This window comes from Euprymna scolopes, chromosome 5, assembly GCF_053919585.1.
Source record: "Euprymna scolopes isolate OS-2025 chromosome 5, ASM5391958v1, whole genome shotgun sequence".
Classification (NCBI taxonomy): domain Eukaryota; kingdom Metazoa; phylum Mollusca; class Cephalopoda; order Sepiida; family Sepiolidae; genus Euprymna; species Euprymna scolopes.
This window is the reverse complement of record NC_136486.1, coordinates 168,665,248-168,692,383: the sequence shown is the minus strand read 5'-3', so window position 1 is coordinate 168,692,383 and position 27,136 is coordinate 168,665,248. Positions and strand designations below refer to the sequence as shown.

Genomic DNA, 27,136 nt, shown 5'->3' with positions numbered 1-27,136 from the left:
GATTATTCTGACGCAATGTGTGACTCAAATATGGACTTTCAAATTTTTCTGTGAAATATGAATTTACTTGCTTAATTAATTTACTGTTTTGGATATGTGTACTCCTGTATGCAAGCGGCTTTAACCATACGCGAATTGTGCCGACTTCCTAAGAAAGAGAAAGGGTCAAGGGAATATTAAATGACTCCAGTCGCACTTATATCCTCGTTGAGTTGTGTGTCATCCCTCATATAGACGGCAAATCTTGAGCAGCTTTCTCATTTAAAAAGGTTCTATTGGGTTGAAATAAATTTATAATGAGATCGGGCTTTTAGGTGGGGTATTTTTTCTTTTAACTTTTGTTTTTGATCTGCTACGAATTGAGCTCTACTACTTAAGAATTTATACGGCAATCGTCCCATCCTTTACGGATATAAAATTAAATATATATATATATATATATATATATATATATATATATATATATATATATAGTAAGTTATAAAATATATATGGGGATTAAGCTACACTGAATATTCTGCGTTTCATTCACTCTAGGATTTTTCAGGTTTATATTTTATAACTTACTAACTAGCTCTACCTACCTATTGAGCACTTTTGAAGTAAATACTTCAAGTTTACGCATAAATTTATACTTTTATATATCTATGTAAGTAAATGAAGTATATATATATATATATATATATATATATATATATATATATATATATATATATATATATACCCCCTCCAATTGCCCCCCTCTGGGGAACAAAATCTTCCCCACACTAGGAACCGATCCTGGGTCTGGCCATACCCACATGGGGAGAAAAATAAATAGAAACATTAAAAAAATCCCCTATACATACTTTAAATACACTCCTCTTTCTAAACAAACATAATATAAGGAATACCCGAAAAGACTAAAAGGAAAAATCACAATATTAAAATCAAAGAATCCAAAAAATAAATATCAAAATAGAATGAAAGCACCCCTACCCTTATTTCAAAAGAGCTGGTCCCCCCTCCTCACACATAGACATTAGTAACGACCTCGGATCACAGTCACCTTCCTAAGGAAGCAAATAACCTCATAATACTATAAAACAGTATACACATTCTCAAACCAATAAAAGCAAACACACACACGCACACAAACGCACACACACGCGCGCACCCGCGCGCACACACAAACACACACACACACACACGCCCTACCCCACCCTAAAGGAAAAGAACAAAAAAACACTAGCAGAAAGAGAGAGTGATTACAGCCAGGTAAGCGGCCTCGACAAGCCCAATAAAATAGTAATAAAAATTGAACATGCCAATGAATAATAAATACTTACAAGCCTCCACCTCTTGGAAACACTTCAAATGAACTACGAAAATTGCCATTTTTACATCTCCAACACATTTGAAAATAATTTCTGACGAGGACGCTTCACAGAACGTCTGAAACGCGCGTAAAAACGATTTCAATGACTTAAAAACATTATTACAATGATCCAAACATAATTCTCAATGAAAAACCAAAACACGGAATAATAAAATAACGTTAAAAAATACACATTGTTGGTGACTACTCCCTTATTTAAATATCCCTTAAATATATATATATATATATATATATATATATATATATATATATATATATATATATATATATATATATATATATAACTACTTCATTTACTCACATAAATATTAGGTTGGTGCAGAAATAATGTCGTTTTTTTGTCAATTATTTTTTAACCAACCTAATATATCTATCTATCTATCTATATATATATATATATATATATATATATATATATATATATATATATATATATATATATATATATATATTAGGTATATCATTCAACCACGGTAGTGGTTGAATATATGCTTAAGTCCGAAATTGAATGAATCGAGAAACATTCAAACCCACACCACTAATTCCGTTTGCAACCAAATTTCAAACAGGTTATATAGTTGGATAGAATACCTCATCAGCTACATTTTGAAAAAAAATTTCGAAAATTGGTTCAGTAGAAAAAAAGTTACAACTAAATATGTGGGTTCACAAACAGGAGAGTAAGTACATAAGTGATTAACGCTTTTTTTTTATTTTGCATAACTTTTGTTGTTTATAAATATTTTTTACTGCGATTTTTCCAATATGACATGTTAGCGTAACCGTTAGAGTACCGGGGGTTGGTGGAAAGATTTTAGGTTCAATCCCGTGTATCGTTTTTTTTTTATAATTAAAAAACCGAACTTTTTTTTTAATAACTAATTTTTTTTTAACTCTCCTTATGATTTTATAGCAAAAAATGGTGAATTTATCGATTAAAAATATTAGTGAATTCTATGATATATATATTCTTTGAATGAACTCAAATTTTTCGTTATCACATTTGATGAAAAATGTAGTCCCATTTTGGCAATGCGTCTGACCAATGATGCTTTTGAACCTGCGACCAGCACTGCGATGTCATCAGCAGCAGCCTGGGCATAAATATTCCTATTTTTAAACTCCTTTAAAAGAGGATTCAGCATACAGTTCCATAGTAAAGGTGATAAAACCCCACTTTAGGGGTTTCATTTAACTACTTCCATTTTAACAGTTGCCCTCAGTAGTTCTACTTGAACTGTTCTGTGCCTCACCATATACTCAATCCATCGGGTGAGTACTGGTGGCACATTGAGTTCTCGTAGCGACTTGAACATACTACTGAAGGCTATGTTGTCAAAAGCTCCAACGATATCTAAAAAGACACCGAGTGCCATCTTCTTTTTTGTTAGTTTACGCTCTATACAGATCACGAATTCATGAACCGCAGTCTCGGTAGAGACCCTGGCTCGGAACTACTGTGATTGAATGATAACTATTGCATAAGTGTGTGTTTGAGAGCTAATTTTTTTTTGACAATCATTAATAAATATTATAAATTTATATATTAATACAATAGCAATGCCTGGAAAAATCATGGATTATATGGAAAAATGCGCGCATGAAAAGTAATATTCTTAAGATTTTATTAAACCTGGAAAAGTAAAGGACAAGAAATTCAACCTGGAAAAGTAAAGAACAAGATATTCTAGTAAAGTAAAAAATAAGAATTTTTTAGACTTAAAATATTGCAGCTAAAAATAAAATTTGAATATTGATAAATATTTTATTTATTATTTGCATATGTTGTTGTTTATTGTTGAGTTAGAAAGAATTAAATGATCCTAATTATGATATAATAAAATTATTAATTTTTATGTAAATTATAAAATTATTAATTCCATCTACTAACTAACTAACTAACTAATGAATTAATTTTATTCAAACAATTTTCACTACATAAATATATGCAAATAATAGGGGGGAAATAAGTTCAATCAAGCGACTGACACCCTTTCTAACTCAACAATAAACAACAACATATGCAAATAATAAATAAAATATTTATCAATATTCAAATTTTATTTTTACCTGCAATATTTTAAGTCTAAAAAATTCTTATTTTTTACTTTACTAGAATATCTTGTTCTTTACTTTTCCAGGTTGAATTTCTTGTCCTTTAATTTTCCAGGTTTAATAAAATCTTAAGAATATTACTTTTCATGCGCGCATTTTTCCATATAATATATATATTAGGTTGGTGCAAAAATAATTGACATAAAAACGACATTATTTCTGTACCAACCTAATATAGATAAAAAGAATCAATACGAAAATATATATGAATGTTTATATCATTTCTGTATTTATTTCCTATTTGCTAATGTGTAGGAATACAAAAAATCTTTCGATGTGAATGATGGAAACGTGAATGGAGGACGTGTAGGGCTAGCAGCAGGTAGGGACGGGTTTAGCCAATGAGGTTAATATCTATCTGAATACAACTATCCCAATATTTTTGACTTTGAATGGTCAGCAACTTGTGCAGCTTTATTCAAAACCAAATCTTTCATAAAATATATATAAGAGCAAATAGTTAATAAAACATGTTAAAAAACACTTTGAAAAAAAGTTAAAAACATTTAATCTGAAAAAGAAACACTTAATAAGTGGGCACTCCTTAATCCGCGGAGTTTCGAAGAAATACTTTCTTTCTCATCAGAGGGTAGGAATTAGCGGGATCAGATTTTGCATGCAAAATTATTTAATGAAACTGCAATTAAGTCAAAGATCTTGATAACAAAAAGTGAAGCATAGGGATTAGGGTGAAGAAAAAGGTAATTTCACGTGAATGAATAGTCCGGTGAAAGGTAAGGTATTCAATGACGGTAAAATCCAAAAATGTAAATCCAATAAAGTTAGTTAAATTTTTATTCGCACAAGTAAAATCCAAGTAAATCGCGTAATTGGAAGATTGTTCAAAATAATCCAAAAGGCCGAAATCCGTGAAATAATTCACAAATAGGTACATGAAAAAGGGGAAAGAATGCAAATAATATTATTCAAAGTACAATAAGATGCGTTATCTCGACTGCCGAGACAAGGTATAACAAAAGATTGAATGGTGATAGAATTAAATATAAAATAGAAAAGCCAATGTCAAAATGACCCAGACAAGACGACGTTAAAAGGCGCCAAAAATATAGGGCAAGAAAGAGGTCAACTGAAAGGTACAGGTTATTACTTAAGAAAATATCAGCAGAAGTTATTAAAAGACACTAAAAAAATTAAGAGGAGAGGATGGCAGGTATCTGCAAATTCTGGATAAAGCAAGTAAGTATGTAAGTAAAAGCGTATAGTAAAATATAAGTGAATGTAAGTAAGTATATACAGGATATGAAAGTGTAGGTAGATTGATATATTTGATAGATAGGAATATTTAAACACCAAAACGAAAATTGCAGATTTTAAAAAAAACCGGCCAAACAAAGGGAAATAGTGTGAATTTTGTTCATTGCGTTCAACGAAGGGTGGGACAATGATTGTACGACGACTGATTTGGAGGGGATAATAAGTGTTGTTAGTGTTAGGATAAATATTATTATTCTCATTATTATTATTATTATTATCATCATCATCATCATTATTATTATTGCTCGTAAATGGAGAGGCTGCTCGAGTGGTATATTGGATTAGTAACTATGTCAGATGGAAGATGGGAAGAAGGATAACTTGAAGACAAAATTTTAGTGTCTGTTATAGGAGGTTTTCGTGGGGGCTTAGTAATAGTGCATGAATATATAACATCTTTATTGATGCAATCTTTATTGAGTGGCAAAAGATGTTTGTTATTGCAATTACAGTTAGTTTGGGGTTTAATTGGGAAAGGGATTTTTCGGGCTGATTTAATTTTTTTTGTTATTTGATGTTAAGATTCTTTGTTCTAAATTAGGCATTGTTGAATAAGAAATCCTTATTGAATTTTTATTGAAAATAGACTATATCTGTGTGGGTCTTTGAAAGAGTTCTGTACAATGTTGAAGAATTCCTTAGGCATATTAGTGTTGACATTTACGCTAAATGGAGGATTAAACCAAATATTTTTCTTTCTCCTGATGTGACTTGGTGGGTTAGAGGTATTCCGATTAGTGTTTTTGTTTGGATTACAGACTGGTTCATTATTATTGATAGCGGCAGATCTCGTTATTTGAACTGGTTTCTTGCGAGTCATATTGTGTGTGATTACAGATTTAAGGCAACCAGCAGGAGGAGCATAATTGTTGTATTTAATCGTTTCATTGTGTCCTGAGTTCCTTAAGACATTATTGAAGAAAGTAGCATTTTGATTAAAAGTTTTTTTTATCAGCAGAAAGAGCAGAAATTCTTCTAGAGACAGATACTATAGATTTTATAATTGAGTTGGGGTGGTTAGAAGATTTATGGACGTATAAAAGCGTAAGGTTGGGTTTATGATAGGGGCTATGAGTTTCGGTGTTAAGATTAAATGTAACGTCTAGAAAATTTGAAGTTTTTTTGTTTGGTTCGATAATTATAGAAAGGCCAAAATTATTAAAGAAGTTATGTAATTTTTTAATTGTATTATTGTACTCTCTTGGCCTGGCTGTTGTAGTAAAATGGGCATCATTTCTATAAAGGCCCCCTTGGATATGTTTAAAGTGGTATTTAAGTTCTTTCAGTAAGAAGAGTCCCACTAAGTATTTAAGTTCTTTCAGTAAGAAGAGTCCCACTTTCAGTAAGAAGAGTTTATTCTGCAGAGTAGAGAAGCACCCATAAAGATGTCAAAATTATTAGGGGTGTCCTTTCTAGTCCAAAACTTATTGCTAAATTGTATAAGGGACTTTCCCGCTAGGAGAATTAATTTCATTTCTAAATTAGTTAAATTATAATTTATTTTAGCAAAGATTAGTGCCTTATTTAAAAGGATCGGAGAAATTAATTGATAATAATTTTGGATGTTAAAGGTTATGAAGTTAAGGAGGTGTTTATTTTTAAAGGAGACAAACCAATTAATTACGGGATCTGAATTTAGCCAAAGAGGGAAACTTACTTTTTCTTTAATAGAAGGTATGATTCTATCTAAGATATTTTTGCTTACAGCACCTACGTCAGAGTTAGATGGGCAGATCAATCTGATGGAAGGGTTGTCAAAGAAATTAGGTTTATGATCTTTGAGGGTGAATCTAGCGGTACCCGGATAAATTATTTCAGTGAAGTTATGAATATTCATTTTTTTATTTTATATATATATATATATATATATATATATCCAGCTTCAGTTTGTAAACTTGAATTTTTGAACTAAATATATATGTAAAGATATATATATATATGTATATATATATATATATATATATATAGCTGTATACATATATATTTAGTTCAAAAATTCAAGTTTACAATCTGAAGAATTTTTTTATATTTAGAAAAAGGTGTATAAATACATATATTAATGATGGGACGATTCAGTACTATAATCCCGATTCCGATAGAATTACCGATTTCGATTCCGATTCTTTATAAATACTAAATATTTAACTGTAAAATTGTTATTTCATCCTGATTACTGTAAAAACACATTTTAAATGTCCCTATATTTTCTCAAACGTAAAAACACATCTGTGAGGGGGGGAGTAATCTAGAGATTTTAGTCTTACTGGAAGTTTAAATCAATAAATATTCATTATTTTATCATTACTACAAACAGTGGAAGATGTTTCTGAAACCAAAATAAAATTTTTAAATAAAGATAATTTAAGGAATAAGTTTTGGCATCGGAAAATAGGTTCAAATGTTTCCGATTCTGATTTCGATATCCCAAAAAGTTCTGATTTTTTCGATTCCCGATTCCGATTCCGATTAATTGTCCCAACACAGGATTGCATCTGTCGCAACTGGGAATTGTATATCATCTGAAAAACGAGGATTTGTGCCGACGGCATTAGGTTACATGAATTGTTTAGTGAAAACAATCGGATATTCTTTATATGCGTCTAATCAATCGGTGTTTTTAACGATTGAAATACTATTTTCTAATTAAGGAAGACATGCAGACCACGGGCTATTTTATTTGGCTGAAATGACGCATATAAACATTCTTTACACGACTTAAATGTGACAGACCGAATAAAATGTTATTTATAAATTAAGCTTAGACAACGGAACAATAGCCTGCTGTAGAAAAAGGTGAGCTCTCTCTCTCTCTACCGTGCTAGAAAACTACTTACACCTCAAAGTATCCTGTATTTCTCTAAAGCTATCATTCACCCATGTATGGAGTATTTTTGTCACGTTTGGGCTGGTGCATCTGCTACTTGTCTCTCATTCCTTAACAGGGTTCGAAACAGTCGCCAACCTGATAGGTCCTGAACTGTCATCTAGGCTTCAGCCTCTTTTCCATCGACGAAATGTTGCATCGCTCTGTCTGTATTTACAAGTACTTTAATGGTGAATGCTCTGACGAACTACAAGCACTTGTACTCCCTTAATTTGATAAGAATATTTAAGACGAAACATTGGTATAAGAAAAAAAATGTTGCAATTTAGAATTTACAACATTTATTATTAGAAACAAAGAATATAAATTAAAAAAACATTTTCCTTATTCCATGAAGTCTCAAAGAATGGCTCTTAACCTAAGAGGAAAATAGCAAAATACCTAGACTAGCTATAATTTTTCTGGTACAATATACAATTTAGGGAACCTTGTTTAGGGGGTGAGGAGGGGGTATCGGGGGGGGGAAGAGGTTATTGTGGCAAATGTGCGGTCTTAAATAGGCTAGACTGGGATTTTAACAGGATTAAGTGGTATGAGTATAGAATATACTTTGGAGCTAAATATTATATGCTAGGGATATTAAGTAGGGTTCAATGAATGTGTAAAATTATATTTAAGAGAGTCATTCCAAAAGTAATGACTCCTATTTTTTAACTTCAAAACCAAAACGTTTAAGATATACGAAGTCGGCAGTGGTACCATTAAAACTGCTCCAGTATTTATTTTGTTACATAGTTACTATCATTCTCAATGCCATTGATGTCTCGGTCGTAAAAGTCGGGAGTGAGCTTTGTTACTGACATCTCTGTCACCGCTCTGAAATCGATGAACCCATCTCCTAACTGTGCTGACATCACTCCATCAGTTGTTCAACAGGCACCAGTTAATTTTGATGGATTTAAATTTTTCTGTATGTAGGAATTCAATGGCGTACCTTCACTTCTGATGAACGTCCAATATCTGCAACAGAGAGATGAAACTTGCTTGACATGAATTCATAAGTTTAGGCATCATAAGAATGTTATTTGCAATGTACGTAGATCTATTCAGACGGAATAAAAATTAGGAGGTAGTAGTTTTGGGACGACATTCATATATATATATATATATATATATATATATATGTGTGTGTGTGTGTGTGTGTGTGTGTGTGTGTACTAAATGAACCGAAACAGATGTATCTTTAATATAGTGAACCAAGATATCAAGATAGCTAAAGCCCTAACAGGTTAAGGGGATCAATTATATATATATATATATATATATATATATATATATATATATATATATAATACTTCTGCATGCAAAATCCGATCCCGCATTTTGCTAATTCCTACCCTCTGATGAGAAGGAGAGTATTTCTTCGAAACTGCGCGGATTAAGGACTATCCATTTATCTAGTGTTTCCTTTTCAGATGAAATATGTTTTTAACTCATTTCAAAGTGTTTTTTAACATATTTTATTAACTGTTTGCTCATATATATATATATATATATATATATATATATATATATATATATATATATATATATTAGTGTTGGCACGATTAATCGGAATCGGGAATCAGAAGATAATTTACTCATCGCTGAATCGTTCTTAAAGGAGGGTCTGATAATAATAATAATAATAATAATAATAATAATAATAATAATAATAATAATAATAATAATAATAATAATAGATCGTAATCAGCGAAAAATCAATACAGCTGGTACGAGAAAACCAATTTAGTTACATTCCATTTTTAAAAAGGATGGGTCCTCTATAGAATCAAACCTGACCGAATTGTTAATTGTAGGTACAGACCGATTTATACCATCAAAAAAATTCCAACAAAAACGTAACAGCCAGCTATGGATATCTCCAGAATCCACAGCTGCCATGGCGCACAGAAATCACTTTTTCCATAGCTACCAACGTAATAGATGTACTTGGACTAAAGCTGCTTTCAGGACTGCCAGCAGCCACTGTAAAAGAGTAATAAAAATGCAAGTGAGCTATATGCTCAGTACGTTAAATCTAAAGTAGTTAAGCAGCGGCTTGGTTCCCACCAGTTTTGGCAAATAGCAAACAGGATCCTGAACAGAAGCGTGCGTTCTATCCCAACCATCATCAATGGACCTGAGGTCATCTCGTCAGCATCAGACAAAGCCAAACTATTTGCCAAGAACTTTGCAGCTAATTCTACCCTATGCGACCAAGGCCATCAACTCCCCATATTTCTTCTTAAAACAGATAACACGCTATGCAACATTCAAATATCTGTGCGTGATGTCGCCAAGCTAATCAAGAACCTTGATTCCAGTAAAGCAACTGGTCCTGACGGCATTCCAATTATAGTATTGAAAAAACTTCAAGCAAAACTTGTCCCCATACTTACAAAACTGATTAAACGTTGTCTTAAGGAGAATTGCGTCCCTATACTCTGGAAAACCTCATCAGTATGCCCTGTATTTAAGAATTCAGGTAACAGGTTATCTCCCTCTCAGTACAGACCAATAAGTCTCCTGTGTGTCATGAATAAGTTGCTGGAATCCATATTAAATAAAGAAGTAGTCAGAAGAAATAACCTGCTTAGTGACATGCAATATGGTTTCCATTCTGTTAGATCTACAGCAGATATGCTAACAGTTATATTTCATAGGATTAGTGAATCTCTTGACAAAGGCTTCCTTTCTAGGGCAATTGCTCGTGACATATCAAAGGCCTTTGATAAGGTATGGCATAAAGGCCTACTTCACAAGATTTCCAGCTACAGTATAACTGGAAATGTTTTCTCAATTATTAAATCATTTCTCTCTGATAGTCTCATAAGAGTAGTGGTTGATGGGCAGAAATCAGAAGCCCACAATATTAATGCTGGTGTCCCTCAAGGGTCCATCCTGGGTCCAACTCTCTTCCTGGTCTACACCAATGATCTCCCAAAACACATACTTAAATCATTTGTTGGCATCTATGCTGATGACACGACCATCTATGGCATGACATCAAAGGCTATAAATGACAAAGTTATCTTTGATTCTCTCTCCTCTGATCTCGAGCGCGTGGTTCGGTGGGGAAAGAGGTGGTTGGTTACTCTTAATGCATCTAGAACCAAGCTTCTATCTTTACATCATCAACGCTTTGATCCCCATCGAGCATCAATTGAAATTGATGGCCCTCGTGTTGGGGAGGATCCATGTTTTGACAAGCTTTAGGGATTGACCTTTACTCCTGATCTGAAATAGAACATGTACATCAAATATGATGCCAAGGTCGCTAGAAAAATGGTACGATCCTTCTTTCTAGCTTAGTTGGGGATATCCTTTTCTCTTCACTGCAACCTCTCTCCCACATAAGGGGCGTTCCGAGCCTGTCGTTGTTTTATCATTATTTTCATGGGAAGGGCTCGTCTAAGCTCCAATCTCTGGTCCCCCCTCGCCAATCTTTCACGAAAAACACCCGTTTAGCTGAAACCACTGTCAATAATTTTCCCCACTCTTTATCTGTGCCTAAATAATAACGTAGATTGTATGAACAAAGCTTCTTTCTTAGAAGTGCACGCCTGTGGAACTCTCTTCCGTTTGCCTGTTTCCCACCTGACTACAACTTGGATGTCTTCAAGTCCAACATAAACAAGATCCCAATAAACCTTCCCCCTTAAGTAAGACATTATATCAGATTTCTATTACTAACGATTACTACGATATTGTCCCATTGATTACTGTACACGCAATAACCCTTATCCCCGAGTGGCCTCCGGGCCTTGATAAGTGGTGACTTCCATGTAAAAAAATAATAATGTCGATTTTTTTACGTTTAACTTCAAACGATCATAAATCCTTTCATAATAAACTTTATTAAGACCCATTAGAATCGACACATTTTTGCCAATGTGAACAAGTAATTTATCCCATTAACATAGAAACCCAGAGTTAGAGAAGCGATGAAATCATTGAAGGCCGATTCGGCATCATCTCAGCTTCTGAAGCATATTTCGCACAGGAAGTTGTCGAGATGCTTGAAAAAGTTATAATCGGTGGGCGAGAGATCCGGTGAATATGGCCTACATATTGACCAATTTCGGGCCTATACGTTGGAGCGTCTGGTGCATTTGGTCAATTTGTCGGCAGTACTTCTCCGTCGTAATCGTTTCGATCGGATTCAAGAAGCTGTGATGGATGCATACCATCAGACAGTTACCATATACCTTTTCTTTTAGTAATTTCGGCTTCGGGAAGTGTTGTGGGGCTTTTTCCGGCTTCCTACCACTTTGCCGAACGTCGCCGGTTGTCGTAAAGTGTCTACTTCTTATCACATGTCACAATCCACTCGAGAAATGGGTCGTTTTTGTTGCGCAGAAAGAGCGTAAAAGACACCTCAAAACGACGCTTTTTTATTATCGTTCAATTTATGCGGCACCTATTTATCCAACTTTTTTTACCCCCTATTTGCTTTAAATGGCGAACGACTGTTGAGTGGTCGACCTTGAGTTCAACAGCAACTTTCTGTGTAGTTTTTAAGGCTTTTAAATGTTCGTTATCAACCGTTGTCGTGTTCCCGCGACAGTCTTCATCTTCGAGGCTCTCGTCACTATTGCGAAATTTCTTGAACTACCGTTGTGCTATTCATTCGTTAGCGGTACCTGGGTCAAACGCATCATTGATATCATGAACTGTCTCGGCTGCTTCTCGGCCTAGTTTGAACTGGAACAAGAAAATCGCGTGGATTTTAATTTTGTCCATGCTGTCGAAAAGCCTACAAAAATGAATGAAGAGATTGAGAAAGGTAATGAATAACACGATTCGATAGAGCGAAAAACGCGCTTTAAAATGATATATAAAGTAGATAATATATATTAAAGAATTAATTCAGAAATCATATATAAATGTAACATATGTGATAAATCGATATTGCTTTTGCACCAACCTAATACTTTGTTAATGACGCCGATGAGAGAGATGTGATTAGCAACATTGAAAATATTTTTTTTATTCTTTTACGTCGGTCCCGAGTCAAGACAAGGTTCGCAACACATTGACAACATTTCTTAGTCAAAAATAATTCATTAATACTAGACAATGTTTAAAAAATGGCTATTCTCTCTTCGTGTTTAAAACATTTAATACGTTTTTACATTAAAAGAAAATGTCGACTTCGAAAAACGCTCGTTTTCGATTAGAATTAGAAAGTTTGGTCGAAGAAGGTTCGCGATGGTGCAGACTGGTTCTTAATTGACTGGCCAACTCAGATATCACATATTGTCCAGGCTGTGCTAACTAATAAACACACGGACAGATTGGACAGTTCCCCAAGAGGAAAGTGGGGCGATTGGTCGGTTATTAGTCGAACGCCGGTTCCAGGTGATATTGGAAAGGTTATTTATAGTCGTGCAATTCAATTCTGCAAAATAGGATTAGGATGATTTTTTTTTACAAGGGAGACATCAGCGTCACAATTTGAAAGTAATCATTTCTCTTTTTATTGTATTCTTTATTAAGTCACTTTGGGATCTTACTTTATTTTAATAAATAATGTTATCAAAAAAAAACATTATAAACACACACTCGCACACATATGGGCACTATTGTTCATAGTACATACATAAAATTCTAGTCCTCTTCGAAGTAATCTCCTTCGGTTGCAATACATTTGTTATACCGTTTCAACAACTTCTGGATGGCCTCGTGGGATTACTTCCCTCAGGGAATAACCAAAAGTCACAGGGAACAAAGTCGAATAAGGATGGCGAGGAACTTTGTTGATGCCCATCTTGGTCAAATAGTATCTGACGAGGATGGAGTTCTCTGGCCACCCTTGGGACAAACTTTGCTCATATCTTCTCTATCTTTAATTCCTCGCGAATCATCGTGTTTACAGTTCCCACACTGAAACCAAACTGTGCATTTATTGTCTATATAGACACACGACGGTTCTTATTTATGTAATTCTTTATTTGGCCAATCAACTGGTGTTCTGACTTCTTTACCCCTCCCACATCTCTCCTCACTGACTCATTGCCTTCCTTGTATCTTTTATACCACTCAAAAACTGATGCTAGATTCATGCACGTTGGTCCAAACACAGTCTGAAGTATTCCATATGTTTCTGTGATATATTTTCCAAGTTTAAAACAGAATTTTATTGCACACCGTTCTTATAAAGTAATTTACGTTCAGATTGAATTTTTGAAATTACCAACATTGATAATCAGGCTTTAGTAAGGTGTATTCCAAATCCTGCTGTGGCTGCTCATTTGAATCTGAAATCATAAAAATTGGTCAGTCATCTCATACGATGTATAGCAATAACATAATAAATTTTCAGGGGTCTAAAATTTTAAATGCTTGTACAAAATGTCTGAAAACTTATTGAACGCACCTCGTATATGCCAAAATAAACCAAGTAGAGAAACTAATCTTTAATACGACAAAAATATCTACTTTACTGCGTGCATTTCAAAACTGTCCTGACTGATAGCAATTTTTTCTGGGAGTCTACGTTTCTACTTTTGAGGTTGATATTCTCAGATAGCATAGAAAATACTACCAAGTTTTTTTTTTTTTTTTTTTTTTTTTTCAAATAATGTATGGTTCCATATACTGTGCTTGAAAACTTCTCACGGCTGCTAGTGAATCTATAGCTTTATAAATTCACCATTCGTCCCTGCATGGGTTATTGTTGTCACATATTGGCGGTTGCATCTATCATTTGTTTTTCTAAATGTGATCTGGGTACTTTTTGTTTTATAATACTCTTTCACTTTTTCCAAATGTTATTAAAGTATCCTTTTTTTTCAGAATATTTGGTATGGCAATTGCGATATCCTCCTTCCTTAATCTATTGCTACCAGGTGCCGCCACCGTACATTATGGACTCGTTATGGCCGTGAGAATCCTACAAGGATTGGTCGAGGTAGGAACCGACTATTTTCATTTTTTTCTTCTTCTATTGTCCGTTGTCATTGTTAAATATAAAAATATTAATTCACTAAAAGATTAACCGCTAAGTATTATGCATATAGATATTATTTCAATAAATATTAAGAATTTGTTTTGCCTTTCGACACTAATTTTTATGTTTACTCAATTATCAGTGCAGGAAGTATTAATTATTGCTAGTTGCAGTCAACAATACAAACCATGGCTTTGTGGGCTACCGTTCTTTTTGGCCATAAGGAATTACAGATATGGAAGTGAAATAAGCGATCCTGTTGTAATTAAAGTTCATAAGAGTATTCAACAAACAATAAATCGAACCAATTCTTGGGGAGTGAGAAGTATAAAGTTTGGAATGATCCATGTGTGCTAATTGGCTGCTTTATTCGCAATTGACTAAATACGGCTAAACTTCAATCCTCTAATAGGAGTTTTCAATAAATATTAATAAGTATATATATTTTATCTATCTATCCCTCTCTCTCTCTTTATATATATATATATATATATATATATATATATATATATATATATATATATATATATATATATATACACTTTAGCTTAAGCGAACTAAATCCCACTAATTAGATAATTATATATCCAAAGTATTCTAGACAACTGGTCTGACTCAATATGCACAAATCTACTTTGTATAGCTATATAATTGATTTTCCTTTGTAATTATCACGCTTTGACTTCTGATTATCATTTCTTTTTTATATATATATATATATATATATATATATATATATATATATATATATATATATATATATATAAAAGTGAACGTGTATGCTAGTCTGTTTGTGTGTCTGTGTACATTTTCCACCGCAATAACTCTGTCAATTTTCAGTTTACAGACGCGAAATTTGATATACAGAGTACTGAGATTTGGGAAAATCTTTGTAATCCGTTTTCGGCCATCAATAACATAACTTTGTAGTCTCGTTAGTTGCATTGTGAAACAATATTGTAATGACTACTTTTTAAAGATAATAAATGACTAACTGAGAAAACTTGATATATGAAACTTGGTAAATCTATATATCTATAAAAGTGAAAGTGTCTGTCTGTCTGTATGTCTGTGTACATTTCCCTATGCTATAACTCTGTCAATTTAAGTCTATATACTCGAAATTTGATATACAGGGTACTGAGATTTGAAAAAATTCTTGTAATCAATTTTCGGCCAGAAATTTGGCTGTTAAGGGGTCAAAGTTCAACGATTTGACTTTTGAGAACTCTATCAAATTCTCCCCAATTCTGGGTCTAAACACTTCAAATTTCAGTTATAGATTCCTTGGACATGGATATAACTTAATAATTTGATTTGAGCCCAAAACAATAAACGTTAAAGGTTCATAATAGGGGTCAAAGTTAAAAATATATTGACCGCTGCGGTCTCTACCAAATTACTCAGACAATTTCTAGTCTAAACATTTGAAATTTTACATAAAGCGTATTCAGAGATAGGTCAAGCTTTTTAATCAGTTTGGGTCGAAAATTTGATCTACCAATATATAAATGTATGTGTGTATATTTTCATGTCTGCCAAAAACTTTCAACAGGGTCGGCAGATTTTCACAAGCTCAGTATCATGTTGAAGCTCCACCCTTCTCACGACAAATACAAAATATCTCTGCCAATTTACAGTCTACAGACTCGAAATTTGATATACAGGCTACTGAGATATGGGAAAATCTTTGTAATCGGTTGTCGGCCAGAAATTTGTGCTATTAAGGGGTCAAAGTTCAACGATTAGACCTTTGAGAACTCTACCAAACTCCTCCCCCAAATTTGGTTCTAAGTAATTGAAATTTTAGATACAGGTTACTTGGACATGTATTTAACTTAATAACTGTATTTGAGCCCAAAACAATACAGGTTAAGGGGTCATAATAGGAGTAATTTCTTCACCTTCAACTGGGCATTTTCTACAGGGAGTGGTTGCCTTTTTTCGTCGATATTTGTCTAGCCTTAATTTTAACCTACGTCATGTCTGGTTTGGCGGTGGTCGTCACAGCAAATGTTATGTAATGGGTGGTATTTTAAAGATGGCGTATATATTTGTATTGTTGTTCATGTTAGTATTAGAAAGTCTTAGTGTTTTATCTAGAGACAGTCTTAGGAGTGTTCATGCGTTGAGTGTTCATATGTCTGAAGATGTTCATGTTTGTGGTACATGTTAATACAAGAGAGCCGACGGCTTGTAATACACAATGAGAGGAGATTTGATATATAGATAGATAGACCGAGAGTTTGTGTGGTTGGCATTTATACGTTTGACAGTTCTGTATGAACGGGAGTGTATCTATAAATATTGATACATACATTTCTTACCTATTTTTGAGATGATGATTTTCACAAAGTTCTTATAATATAAATGGACAATACCTTTTCTGTTGAATCACAACACGAAGACGCAGATACACAAAGATGATGACGTCCTTTATTTCATGATCGATCCATGATTTCGCTCGAGGAATTCAAAGTTTCTTTACATGGCTTTTTCTTCTATAACCTTTCGCTTCCAAGGTTTAACGTCAGCAGCCGTCTCTGACCTCTCTCTCTCTCTCTCTCCCTCTCTCTCTCTCTCTCTCTCTCTCTCGGCTCTTTCTCCACGACTCTTCTCCTCTTCTCTCAGACTGCATCTAACACTCTACCTATATTGAGAACTCGTCACGTCATCGCATGATTAAACATGTGCTCATAAAGCACGTTGGTTGACATGCGTCACGTTGCCAAACTTGACATGACCCCGAGTTCAGTAACCTATTTTTCGAGTAATATGTTTACAATTTCAATTGAAGATTAAATTCCTTATTTTAATTTTCATTTTTATAACAGAATAAATTTCATCATTACATTCCTTTTCCAATAACATATATGTAAGCTAAACAATTGCAATTCCACATTCCTTATTTCAATAACATTCTGTATTTATTTTAACTTATGATTGGAATTTTCAATTCTAAATCTAGCTTCGCAAGTTCGAATCCTTGACTATCCTATTTCATATTTACATTTAACTAATTTCCTATTTTTTACTTACATGAAAAAGAGACAGCCCTTTATCATGTAACACAAGGACGTCACGTTTTTTCCCATTCATTTTCTCCTTCGCGGTACGGGTTCGAGCCTGCCTTCCTACCACCACTTTTTTTTTTTTTTTTTTTTTTGCTCAACATTCACCTCGAAACACCCGGGCATCGCTGGGCTGAAATGCTAGTATATATATATAGAGAGAGATAGAGAAAGTGATACAGAGAAAGAGATAGAGTGAGAGAAAAGAAGGACAGAGATAGATAGATAGATAGATAGATAGATAGATAGATAGATAGAGTGAATATACAGAAAGAATTGCCTGTTTAAATGGTCTTATTTCGAATTCAGAGAAGACTGCTCGCTTGTTCTGATGTCCTTCGTGCTGACATGAAAAACTTTATATTCAGTGATAAAATAAAAGTCGTCTTGCATAAATGAAACGCGTGCCAAATATCCACAGCCGATTGAATTGCGGAGACTAAAAACAAAACGCAAAAAACACTTTAATTTTATCTTTCGTTCTGCTAATTAGAATATCCTCCACCAAAAGTGATGTTGATTAGAGAATTGAAGATTCTGACGATAACAAATAGAAAAGATTATTAGTTACTTTTTGTCTTTTGTATATATACTAGCATTTCAGCCCGGTGTTGCCCGGGTGTTTGGAGGCGTATGTTGAGCAAAATAAAAAGCGGTAGTAGGAAAGCAGGCTCGAACCCGTACCGTGAATGAGGAAAAGAACGGGGAAAACGTGACGTCTTTGCTGTTACGACTACCGCAAAACCGGAAGTGATGCAGGTTTAAATTAAGGTTAGACAATCGAACAGAGGGGATGACTTATGAAAATATCGGCGAAAAAAGCGACCCCTCCCTGTAGAAAAGTGCCCAGTTTAGGCGAAGAAATAATGATTTTGGGCCAATTTTTCGATATTTGTCGTCTGAAGGGTCGAGCTTCAAAACAATACTGATCTTGCGAAAATCCGTCGCCTCTGTCGAAAGTTTTAGGCAGACATACATACATACATACATTTATATATTGGTAACTACAAATTTTCGACCCAAACAGATTAAATAGCTTGCCCTATCACTGAATACCCTTTATGTAAAATTTCAAATGTTCAGACCAGAAATTGTCTGAATAATTTGGTAAAGGCCGTAGAGGTGAATTTGTTAATTTTGACCCCTATTATGACCCTTTAACATTTATTGTTCTAGGCCCAAACTAAGTTATGAAGTTAGGTCCATGTCCAAGGAACCTATATCTAAAATTTCCAAGTATTTCGACCGAAAATTGGCGGAAGAGTTTGGTAGAGTTCTTAGAGGTCAAATCGTTGAACTTTGACCCCTTAACAGCCAAATTTCTGGCCGACAACGGATTACAAAGATTTTGCCAAATCTCAATATCCTGTATATCACATTTCGAGTCTGTAGACTGAAAATTGACTGAGGTATTGCGTAGGAAAATGTACACAGAAAGACACACACACACACACACACTTTCACTTAAGGGGTATTGAGATTTAGAAAAATCTTTTTAATCGATTTTCAGCCAGATATTTTGCTGTCAAGGGGTCAAAGTTTGATTTGACTTTTGAAAACTCTACCAAACGCCTCCGCCAATTTTGCGTATAAACACTTGAAATTTTAGATGTATGTTACTTGGACATGGATCAAACTTTTTGATTTGATTTGAGCCCAACACAATAAATGTTAAAGGATTAAAATTATTATTCAGACATAGGGCAAGCGTTTTAATCTGTTTATGATCGAAATTTTTTCTGCTAAGAGATCAAATTTGACAGAGTTGATCTTTGCAGACTCTACCAAGCTCATCCGCCAATTTTTAGTCTTAATACTTGAAATTTTAGATGCAGAGTTCTTAATCAATCAAGCATTAATCCGCCATCTCGTAGATAATAAACTTATTTCCGCGCTACAGTACGGATTTAGGCAAGTCTGTTCTACTGTCAATATCCTAACTGTATTCTCCGTATATATCACGCACTGGATAAGGCAGGGGAGGCTAAGTCAGTATCCCTAGACATATCTAAGGTTATAGAGTTTGGCACGATGGTTTTCTTATGAAAATTAAATCATATGGTATTACTGGATTTACATTAACACAAACCCTTTTTAGTTAAGCGAAAATTCCAGATTGTTCTTGATTGTCGTATATCAAGACAACATGATATAAATGCGGGTGTGCCACAGGGGTCAATCCTAATTCCTGATATTCATAAACGAGATGAGTATATTCGCTGATAATAACACGCTTTATAACAGATTCGATGGGAAAACAAATTAACACTTATCTAAAACAAAAATGTAAGCTGAAGACCTTACATGTAGTGGAATGGGGCCGGAACTGGACGGTAACGTTCAATGCTGCCAAAACTAAGCTTCTTTCCTTCAATAATTACAAGAAACCTTCTCAGCTTATGAGATACTGCCTAAAAGTACTTTTCTCAAGCTCCTAGGCTTAACATTCACGGACAACATGACTTGGAGTAAATGCATTGAGGTAATTGCCAAGGCTGCTGCGAGAAAGGAAGGTTCTCTCTGCCATGCTAAAATGCTACTCACACCTGAGAGTATACTGTATCTCTACAAAGACACTATTCGCTCATACATCGAGTTTTGTTGTTACATCTGGGCTGGTACATCTGCCATAAGTCTCCCGTTTCTGGACAGCGTTCAGAAAGAGTGGCATACCTAATAAACCCTGCACTATTAATTAAAGTCCAACCTCTGTTTCATCGAAATCTGGCAGCCTTGTGCTTGCTTTACAAATATTTTGATAGAAGGTGCTTCGATAAACTCCAAGCGATTGTATACTCTCGATGTAAATACCCCCTAACCCTAACCCTAACCCCCGAACAGCCCGACAAGCAGCAAAATCCCACCTTTACATTGTAAAAGTGGTTTTAAATGTTGCAGAACTTCCAAAATATATATATATATATATATATATATATATATATATATATATATATATATATAAGCCAATCTAGATGACGAGCTTGAGAGTTTAAATTCATTACTAAGACCCTTTGCAACGATGGCTACCCTTTAGATATTGAGTAATCTACTATTAATCAGAAAGTTTCCAATTTTTACAAATCGAAAGAAACTGTAGTTAATAGATGTCCTGTTTACCTTCGTCTAACTTGGCTAGGTAATATTAGTAATCGATTTGCTAAGCAAATCTTTTTGTCTGTACAACGGTGTTATTTTGCATCGAACCCACGCGCTGTTTTTTAAACTGGACCTATGTCGTTGTCCATTTGCAAAGATGTCCTCCTCCCACCATAATAATCCTCAATTGAGCGAGGAATGAAACCTGGTTAGCTAGCCTTTGTTTTTATTTTCTAATCATTATGTTAATTGTTCTATATTTAACCATAATGAAATCTTTTTACCCCAAAAAGGCAGGATAGATAGATAGATAGATAGATAGATAGATAGATAGATAGATAGATAGATAGACGAGCTGATGAGTGAATATATTGGTGAGCATATAGTTCCGCAGAAATGAAAGAGTAAAAGGCGTTAAAAGATTATAAGATAAACGAATTTTATATCTGATCAAGTTTTTTTCCTTATCAACGCTTCACCAAATGTGTATGCTCAGAAGGATTGGCCGCCATTTTTTCATCAGTTCCAATTTATTGCTGCTTCCATCGTCAAGAATGCAAAAATACAAAGATGCGCATTGCTGTTCAACGCAGAAATAAGCGCAATGGTTAACGTAGATACGAACTCACCTCAAAGGCATCATCACATCAAATGTTTACTTATCAAATCTTGCTAACCAATGCAAATGTATGCATCTATTGTTAGACTAAAGCTGAATTAATCAGCGTTTGTTTCTCAAAGGCATTTTTTCATATCCTGTATATTTTAATTACAAAAATACATGCCAAAATATACGTCAGTTTTGGATAAGCAGACAATAGATATTCTCTGAAAGTGTACCTGCTCGATAAGAACTTTATAGTGAAACAAGAGTTGCGTAATGTCGAACTTCGTTGTTTTCATTCAGTGAGTGACAACAGTAAATCCAGGGTGACCAAAGATAACGTTATGATAAGTGATGAGATATTGGCGTTTATGTTTGGCTTATTTTCTCGTAGATTAGTTACCATCACCAATGCTATTTGAAATATAATGGGGGTAAATTCATACCTTTCTTAAAGCTACGAAGTGCCTAAAATAAGTTTCAAGACTTTTGATTGTACAGGCATTAAAAATTGTCGTAGACTCTTTAAAATTCAGTATGTTATTGCTATACATCTTATGAGATGGCTGACCAATTTTTATGATTTAAAGTTCAAATGAATAACTACAGCAGGAAATGGAATACACCCAACTAAATCCTAGTCGTCAGAGCTGGTGAATTTTAAAAATGCAATTTGGACGTGAGGACACTTCAGAAGAACGATAGGTAATAAAATTCTGTTTTAAACTTGAGAAAAATGTCACAGAAATGTATGGAATGTTTCGGACTGTTTTTGAACAAACGCATAAATCGAGGATCAGTTTTTAAGTAGTATAAGAGATTCAAGGAAGGCAGGGAGTCTGTGAGGGGTGATGAGAGGTGTGGGAGGAGTAAGAACACCAGGGTTAATTAGCCAACTAAAGAATTTCTGTGATTAGGACCGTTGTGTGTCTATAGAGACAATAATTGCACAGTTTGATGTCAGTGTGAGAACTGTAAACACAATTATTTGCGAGGAACTGAAATGAAAAAGATTTGCGCAAATTTTATCCTAAGGCTGTTTAGAAAACAACAGAAATAAAGTTCTTCGCCATTCTTATAGTCCAGAACTTGTCCACTGTGACTTTTGGTTAATAGCTAAGCTCAAGGAAAACCTTACAGGCTGTCGTTATGAAGAGATGATAGAGGCGATGACAAGGGTCACTGACACGCTTACACAAGAGGATTTCCATGGTACTTTCCAGAAGTTGATACGAATGCAATGCAACTGGAATAAATTACTTCGAAGTGAACTAGAGTTTCATGTGTGTACTATCAATAAGATTGTCCACACGAAAAAAGTAAGGAAACTTATTTAAAGCACCTCGTATTAGTGAAATTGACGTTGCAGCTCATAAATGATAAACACAAAAACAATATATTTTTTTGTTCTTGTTAACTTCATACAAGGCATTAAGGCAAATAAGGGGCCACCATTTTGGATCATGTCTACAGGGAACTATGTGGTTTGTTCAGCATCGGAATATCTGTTCGCATAATCAGGGAAGCAAGAAACATGCAAGGAATTCCAAAGTGTAGCAATTTGTAGGGATTAAGCTATTATAGTAGAAGGCTTTCAGGCATCTTAGGCCGTCAAGATTGAAGGGGTGGGATTTTGGTGTTAGTAATTTTCTAGCACCGTAAACAGAAGCCACCTGTTTTGCAGCAGCCTTGGCAATGTTCTCAATATATACGTTCCAGTTAGTATGTATGTTATTGTTAATCGCTATTTTATTAGTTTTATTTTTTAGGTGTTGTTACTTCTGTATTTGTTAATTCATTATTCTTTTCATAGCAACGTTTTTTGTATCTTTCAATCCAACCTTCATTCACAGCGGTGTCGGTGGCATAATACATATCGTCGTTGGCGATGCCATTCAACGCGTCCCAAAATGAACCATCTATTTTGATATCAATTTATATTTCGAAATGAATGGTTCATTTTCGGACATCTTGTTGGTCAGAGCGACTTCCAATCCTATTGGTTCCATTTTACTCACACACATTTTAGCAATGACTTTAATTATAATAGCAACTTGTATTCAATTGATTATATACTATGATTTGGTTGCAATATGCAGTCTGCTTTTGTATTTAATAATTTCAAGTTATGTAACGTCAGGTGCCGTTACACTTTACTTTAGTAATTCATAAAAATAAAACAGGAAAGAAAGAAATAGAAAATCCGGGTAGGGATTTTTTTCTTCGTTTATTACCGTTGCTCTCCCGTATCGACATCACCTGAAAATTCTCTCGCTGCTACATGTCCATCTAACACGGCGCGTGTTTCTCTTTCTTCCGACTGCGCCACAACCGGCCCATTCTCGCCTTAACTTTACATGTCCGTCTCCTTCGGCTTTGGCTTTTTTCTCCCCGAACACATCGTGTCCTTTTTTTCTTTTTCTTCAGACGTAAGCCCAAGCACACTTCCTAATTTGCATACGCGTTCAAACGCTGCTCCTGCTGCTGCTAATACAATCGCTTGCTATTAATCCTTCGGCTGATGATATTTTCATACGCGCTCATATGCGTTACGAAACAATTATACCATAAAATTGACAAACCAATCGGGAAGTACTTTTATGCCCGCCATCACCCGTCACTGCCCGCCAAAAATTTGTCTTATCAGAGTTAGTAGTAAATTAAACATTATGGCGAAATTTCGTCAGCGAAATCAAATAAAATGTTCTTTTAAATTACCTTATATATCGACACGAACAATTAATCATAGTATTTGGATTCTTCGGACTATTGTTCTCATCCTGAGTGTCAGTTTCATGTAACCTCTGACCTTTTTCAAGTGTATCTTGTCGAACTCGATGTTTCTGTCGAACTCGAGAATTTGAACGGAATTTCGAACAGAACCCTTTATTTACTTTACAGCGGTAGCATGCTCTCGTTCTGCTCAGTCATAACTGGGCAGAGGTCCTAAGTAATTCGCAATTACATCGACAGAAATGTGAAAATGGCATTCAAGATAAGAGCAGTAGTCGAAATAATCTAAATAATACGAATAACGAATCCTCGTCTAAAAAATTCAGAAACGCAGGAAAAAATATTTTCAGATGAAATTGTATAAAAATCTGATCGAAGAAAACTGAAAAAGATTTTTGAAATCATTTCATTTTTAATTTTAATAATGAAAATATCTGAATAAATTTAATTTTAATAATGAAAATATCTGAATAAATTTAATTTTAATAATGCAAATATCTGAATAAATTTAATTTTAATAATGAAAATATCTGAATAAATTTAATTTTAATAATGAAAATATCTGAATAAATTTAATTTTAATAATGAAAATATCTGAATAAATTTAATTTTAATAATGAAAATATCTGAATAAATTTAATTTTAATAATGAAAATATCTGAATAAATTTAATTTTAATAATGAAAATATCTGAATAAATTTAATTTTAATAATGAAAATATCTGAATAAATTTAATTTTAATAATGAAAATATCTGAATAAATTTAATTTTAATAATGAAAATATCTGAATAAAAACAAATAATCTCTATTATAAAACATTCACGATCCAATTTTTATTGACATTTTAAGCAATATTGTTTTGTATTAAAAGATTTCGATGTAAATAATAAATAGAAAAGAGGCTTGCCTTTTTTCTGTTGTTCTTGGCCTTCGGGCCGGGAAGTATCTGTTCCGACAGATGCTGCAAGCAAAGACCATATGTGGGGAAACCCCACATATAAGACCTTGGTCAATGTAGGGAAAACCCTCCATACCAGTTTTCACTATCCAGCTCTTCTAATCCCCGGGGAGCTGGTCCCCATTTCCCCTTCACTCCTCACATTAAAAATCGGCCTTGTGCCTAATAAATAAATAATAAATAAAGCAAATAAATACCTTGTTGTTCTTGGCCTTCGGGCCGGGATCAAAGAGTAGTATCTGTCCGGCAGATACTGCAAGCAAGGACCATATGTGGGGGAAACCCCAAATATAAGACCTTGGTCAATGTAGGGGCAACCCTTCATATCAATTGTCACTATCCAGCTCCCCTACTCCCCAGGGAGTTGGTCACCATTTCCCCTTCACTCCTCACATTAAAAATCGGCCTTGTGCCTAATTTGCTCGGTGGAGGGGGGGGGCAAATAAACACTCTGTTGTTCTTGGCCTTCGGGCTGAGATCAAAGTGTAGTATCTGTTCTGCAGATGCTGCACTTAAGATAATTTATCCCAGTCAATGGAGGGGAAACCCTCTATACTGGGACAATTATTATTTTGGGAAACCAGAGTGCCCCCTTTTTGTCTACTTTTAGGGGAGCTGGTTTTTACCCCACATTAAAAACAGCCTTGTGCCTAATTTGCTTTGGTGGGGAAGCAAATAAATACAATAAATAGAAGTCAATAAATTATGAAATGTCAAAATTGTAAAAAATGTGAGATGTTGATAAAATTTGTCTTAGACATTTTCTCAATGAAACAGTAAATTCTTTAAGACAAATTTGTGGTGGACTATGGTGGCCATAAAAGTGCTGTCGAACCAAACTGAGTTTCAATTCAACTTTTATTCAGTGTACAATTTAAAAATAAAGAATGACGAAGAAAATTATGTAACGCCAGTGTTTCCACTCGCTATTTATCGAGACGCATTACAAGAAATATTCATTTAAAATCTTAGAATTACGTCATTTTTATGTATAAATTATTATTAATTATTATTATTATTGTTGTTGTTGTTGTTGTTGTTATTATTATTATTATAATTATTATTATCATTGTTGTTGTTGTTGTTGTTATTATTATTATTATTAATATTATTATGTGACGTTTTTTTGTTTTTGTTTTTGTTTTTTTTTATGAGTTGCTATTTGATTTTTTGATTCGCTTAATGTGTGGTAAAAAAGGCCTGTGTTTTACTCGCTAACGTTGGCGTGACAGAATAAATTTATATTTATACAGATAAATACACATTGGTCCTTATTATAGAATGAGGGATTATCATATTTTTCTACTTCACTTGACTCAGCCGACACCCAATTTAATTTGTCACCGAAACAAAACTTTGATTTCCCACTTTAATATTTTAAATCATTCCATTTTTTTTTTTTCATTCATTATATATTTTCCTCTACACCCGAACATTTTCACTTGTGCTTCACATTCGACCGACTTTTGCCTCGATCTGAGCCTGGAGGCGTGTAAAGTTCCTTTTTCTGCCTTTGAGTGAGAAAAAAATCCCTTCTTTTTATATAATTCCATCCTTATCTAGGTTGCAGCAGACAAAGACGAGATCAATTCGCATAGCCTGAACGCAGCCATTTTTTTTTATCTCGTTGTTTTTATTTTTTGTTACTTTCCCCTTTTTTCATATTTCCTTGTCTTGCTTAACTTCCGGCATATTTTCCAATTTCCTGTTAGTTAGTAAGATTAAACCTCTCGAGTTCAAAGATTATCCTTTTTTTTTTTTTTTTTTATACAGGTTCATTCACCTCATCAGTCATTCTCCTCCTTTCCCCTCCCCCTCTGCTTTATTCTTCGACACTACTACTACTACTATTACTACTATTACTACGATTCCTGCTCTATTTTCTTTTGCTGATTCAGTTGTAATCTTTTCTCTTATTTCTCTTAGTCTTACTTCAATTTCTTCATATTTTGTCTTAGTATTGTGTCAGTGTTCTGCGGAGCTGATACACATGCATCATTATAGGTTATTACGGCCTTCTGTAACTAAAAATGGGGACTGGGTTTTATTATTACATTCTCATCATCGTGGATTCTTCTAACAGGTA

General features: G+C 34.0%; 1 protein-coding gene across 3 annotated transcripts in view; it reads left to right on the top strand.

Moving 5' to 3' along the window:
• Positions 1–27,136, top strand: part of LOC145277036 (vesicular glutamate transporter 1-like) — a 766,656-nt gene that overhangs the window by 580,345 nt on the left and 159,175 nt on the right. For all 3 annotated transcript variants that reach the window (XM_080128665.1, XM_080128667.1, XM_080128666.1), the window contains one exon: positions 14,433–14,547. In XM_080128665.1, the coding sequence (XP_079984791.1) occupies positions 14,433–14,547 (115 nt within the window). The remainder of the gene's footprint in view (positions 1–14,432; positions 14,548–27,136) is intronic.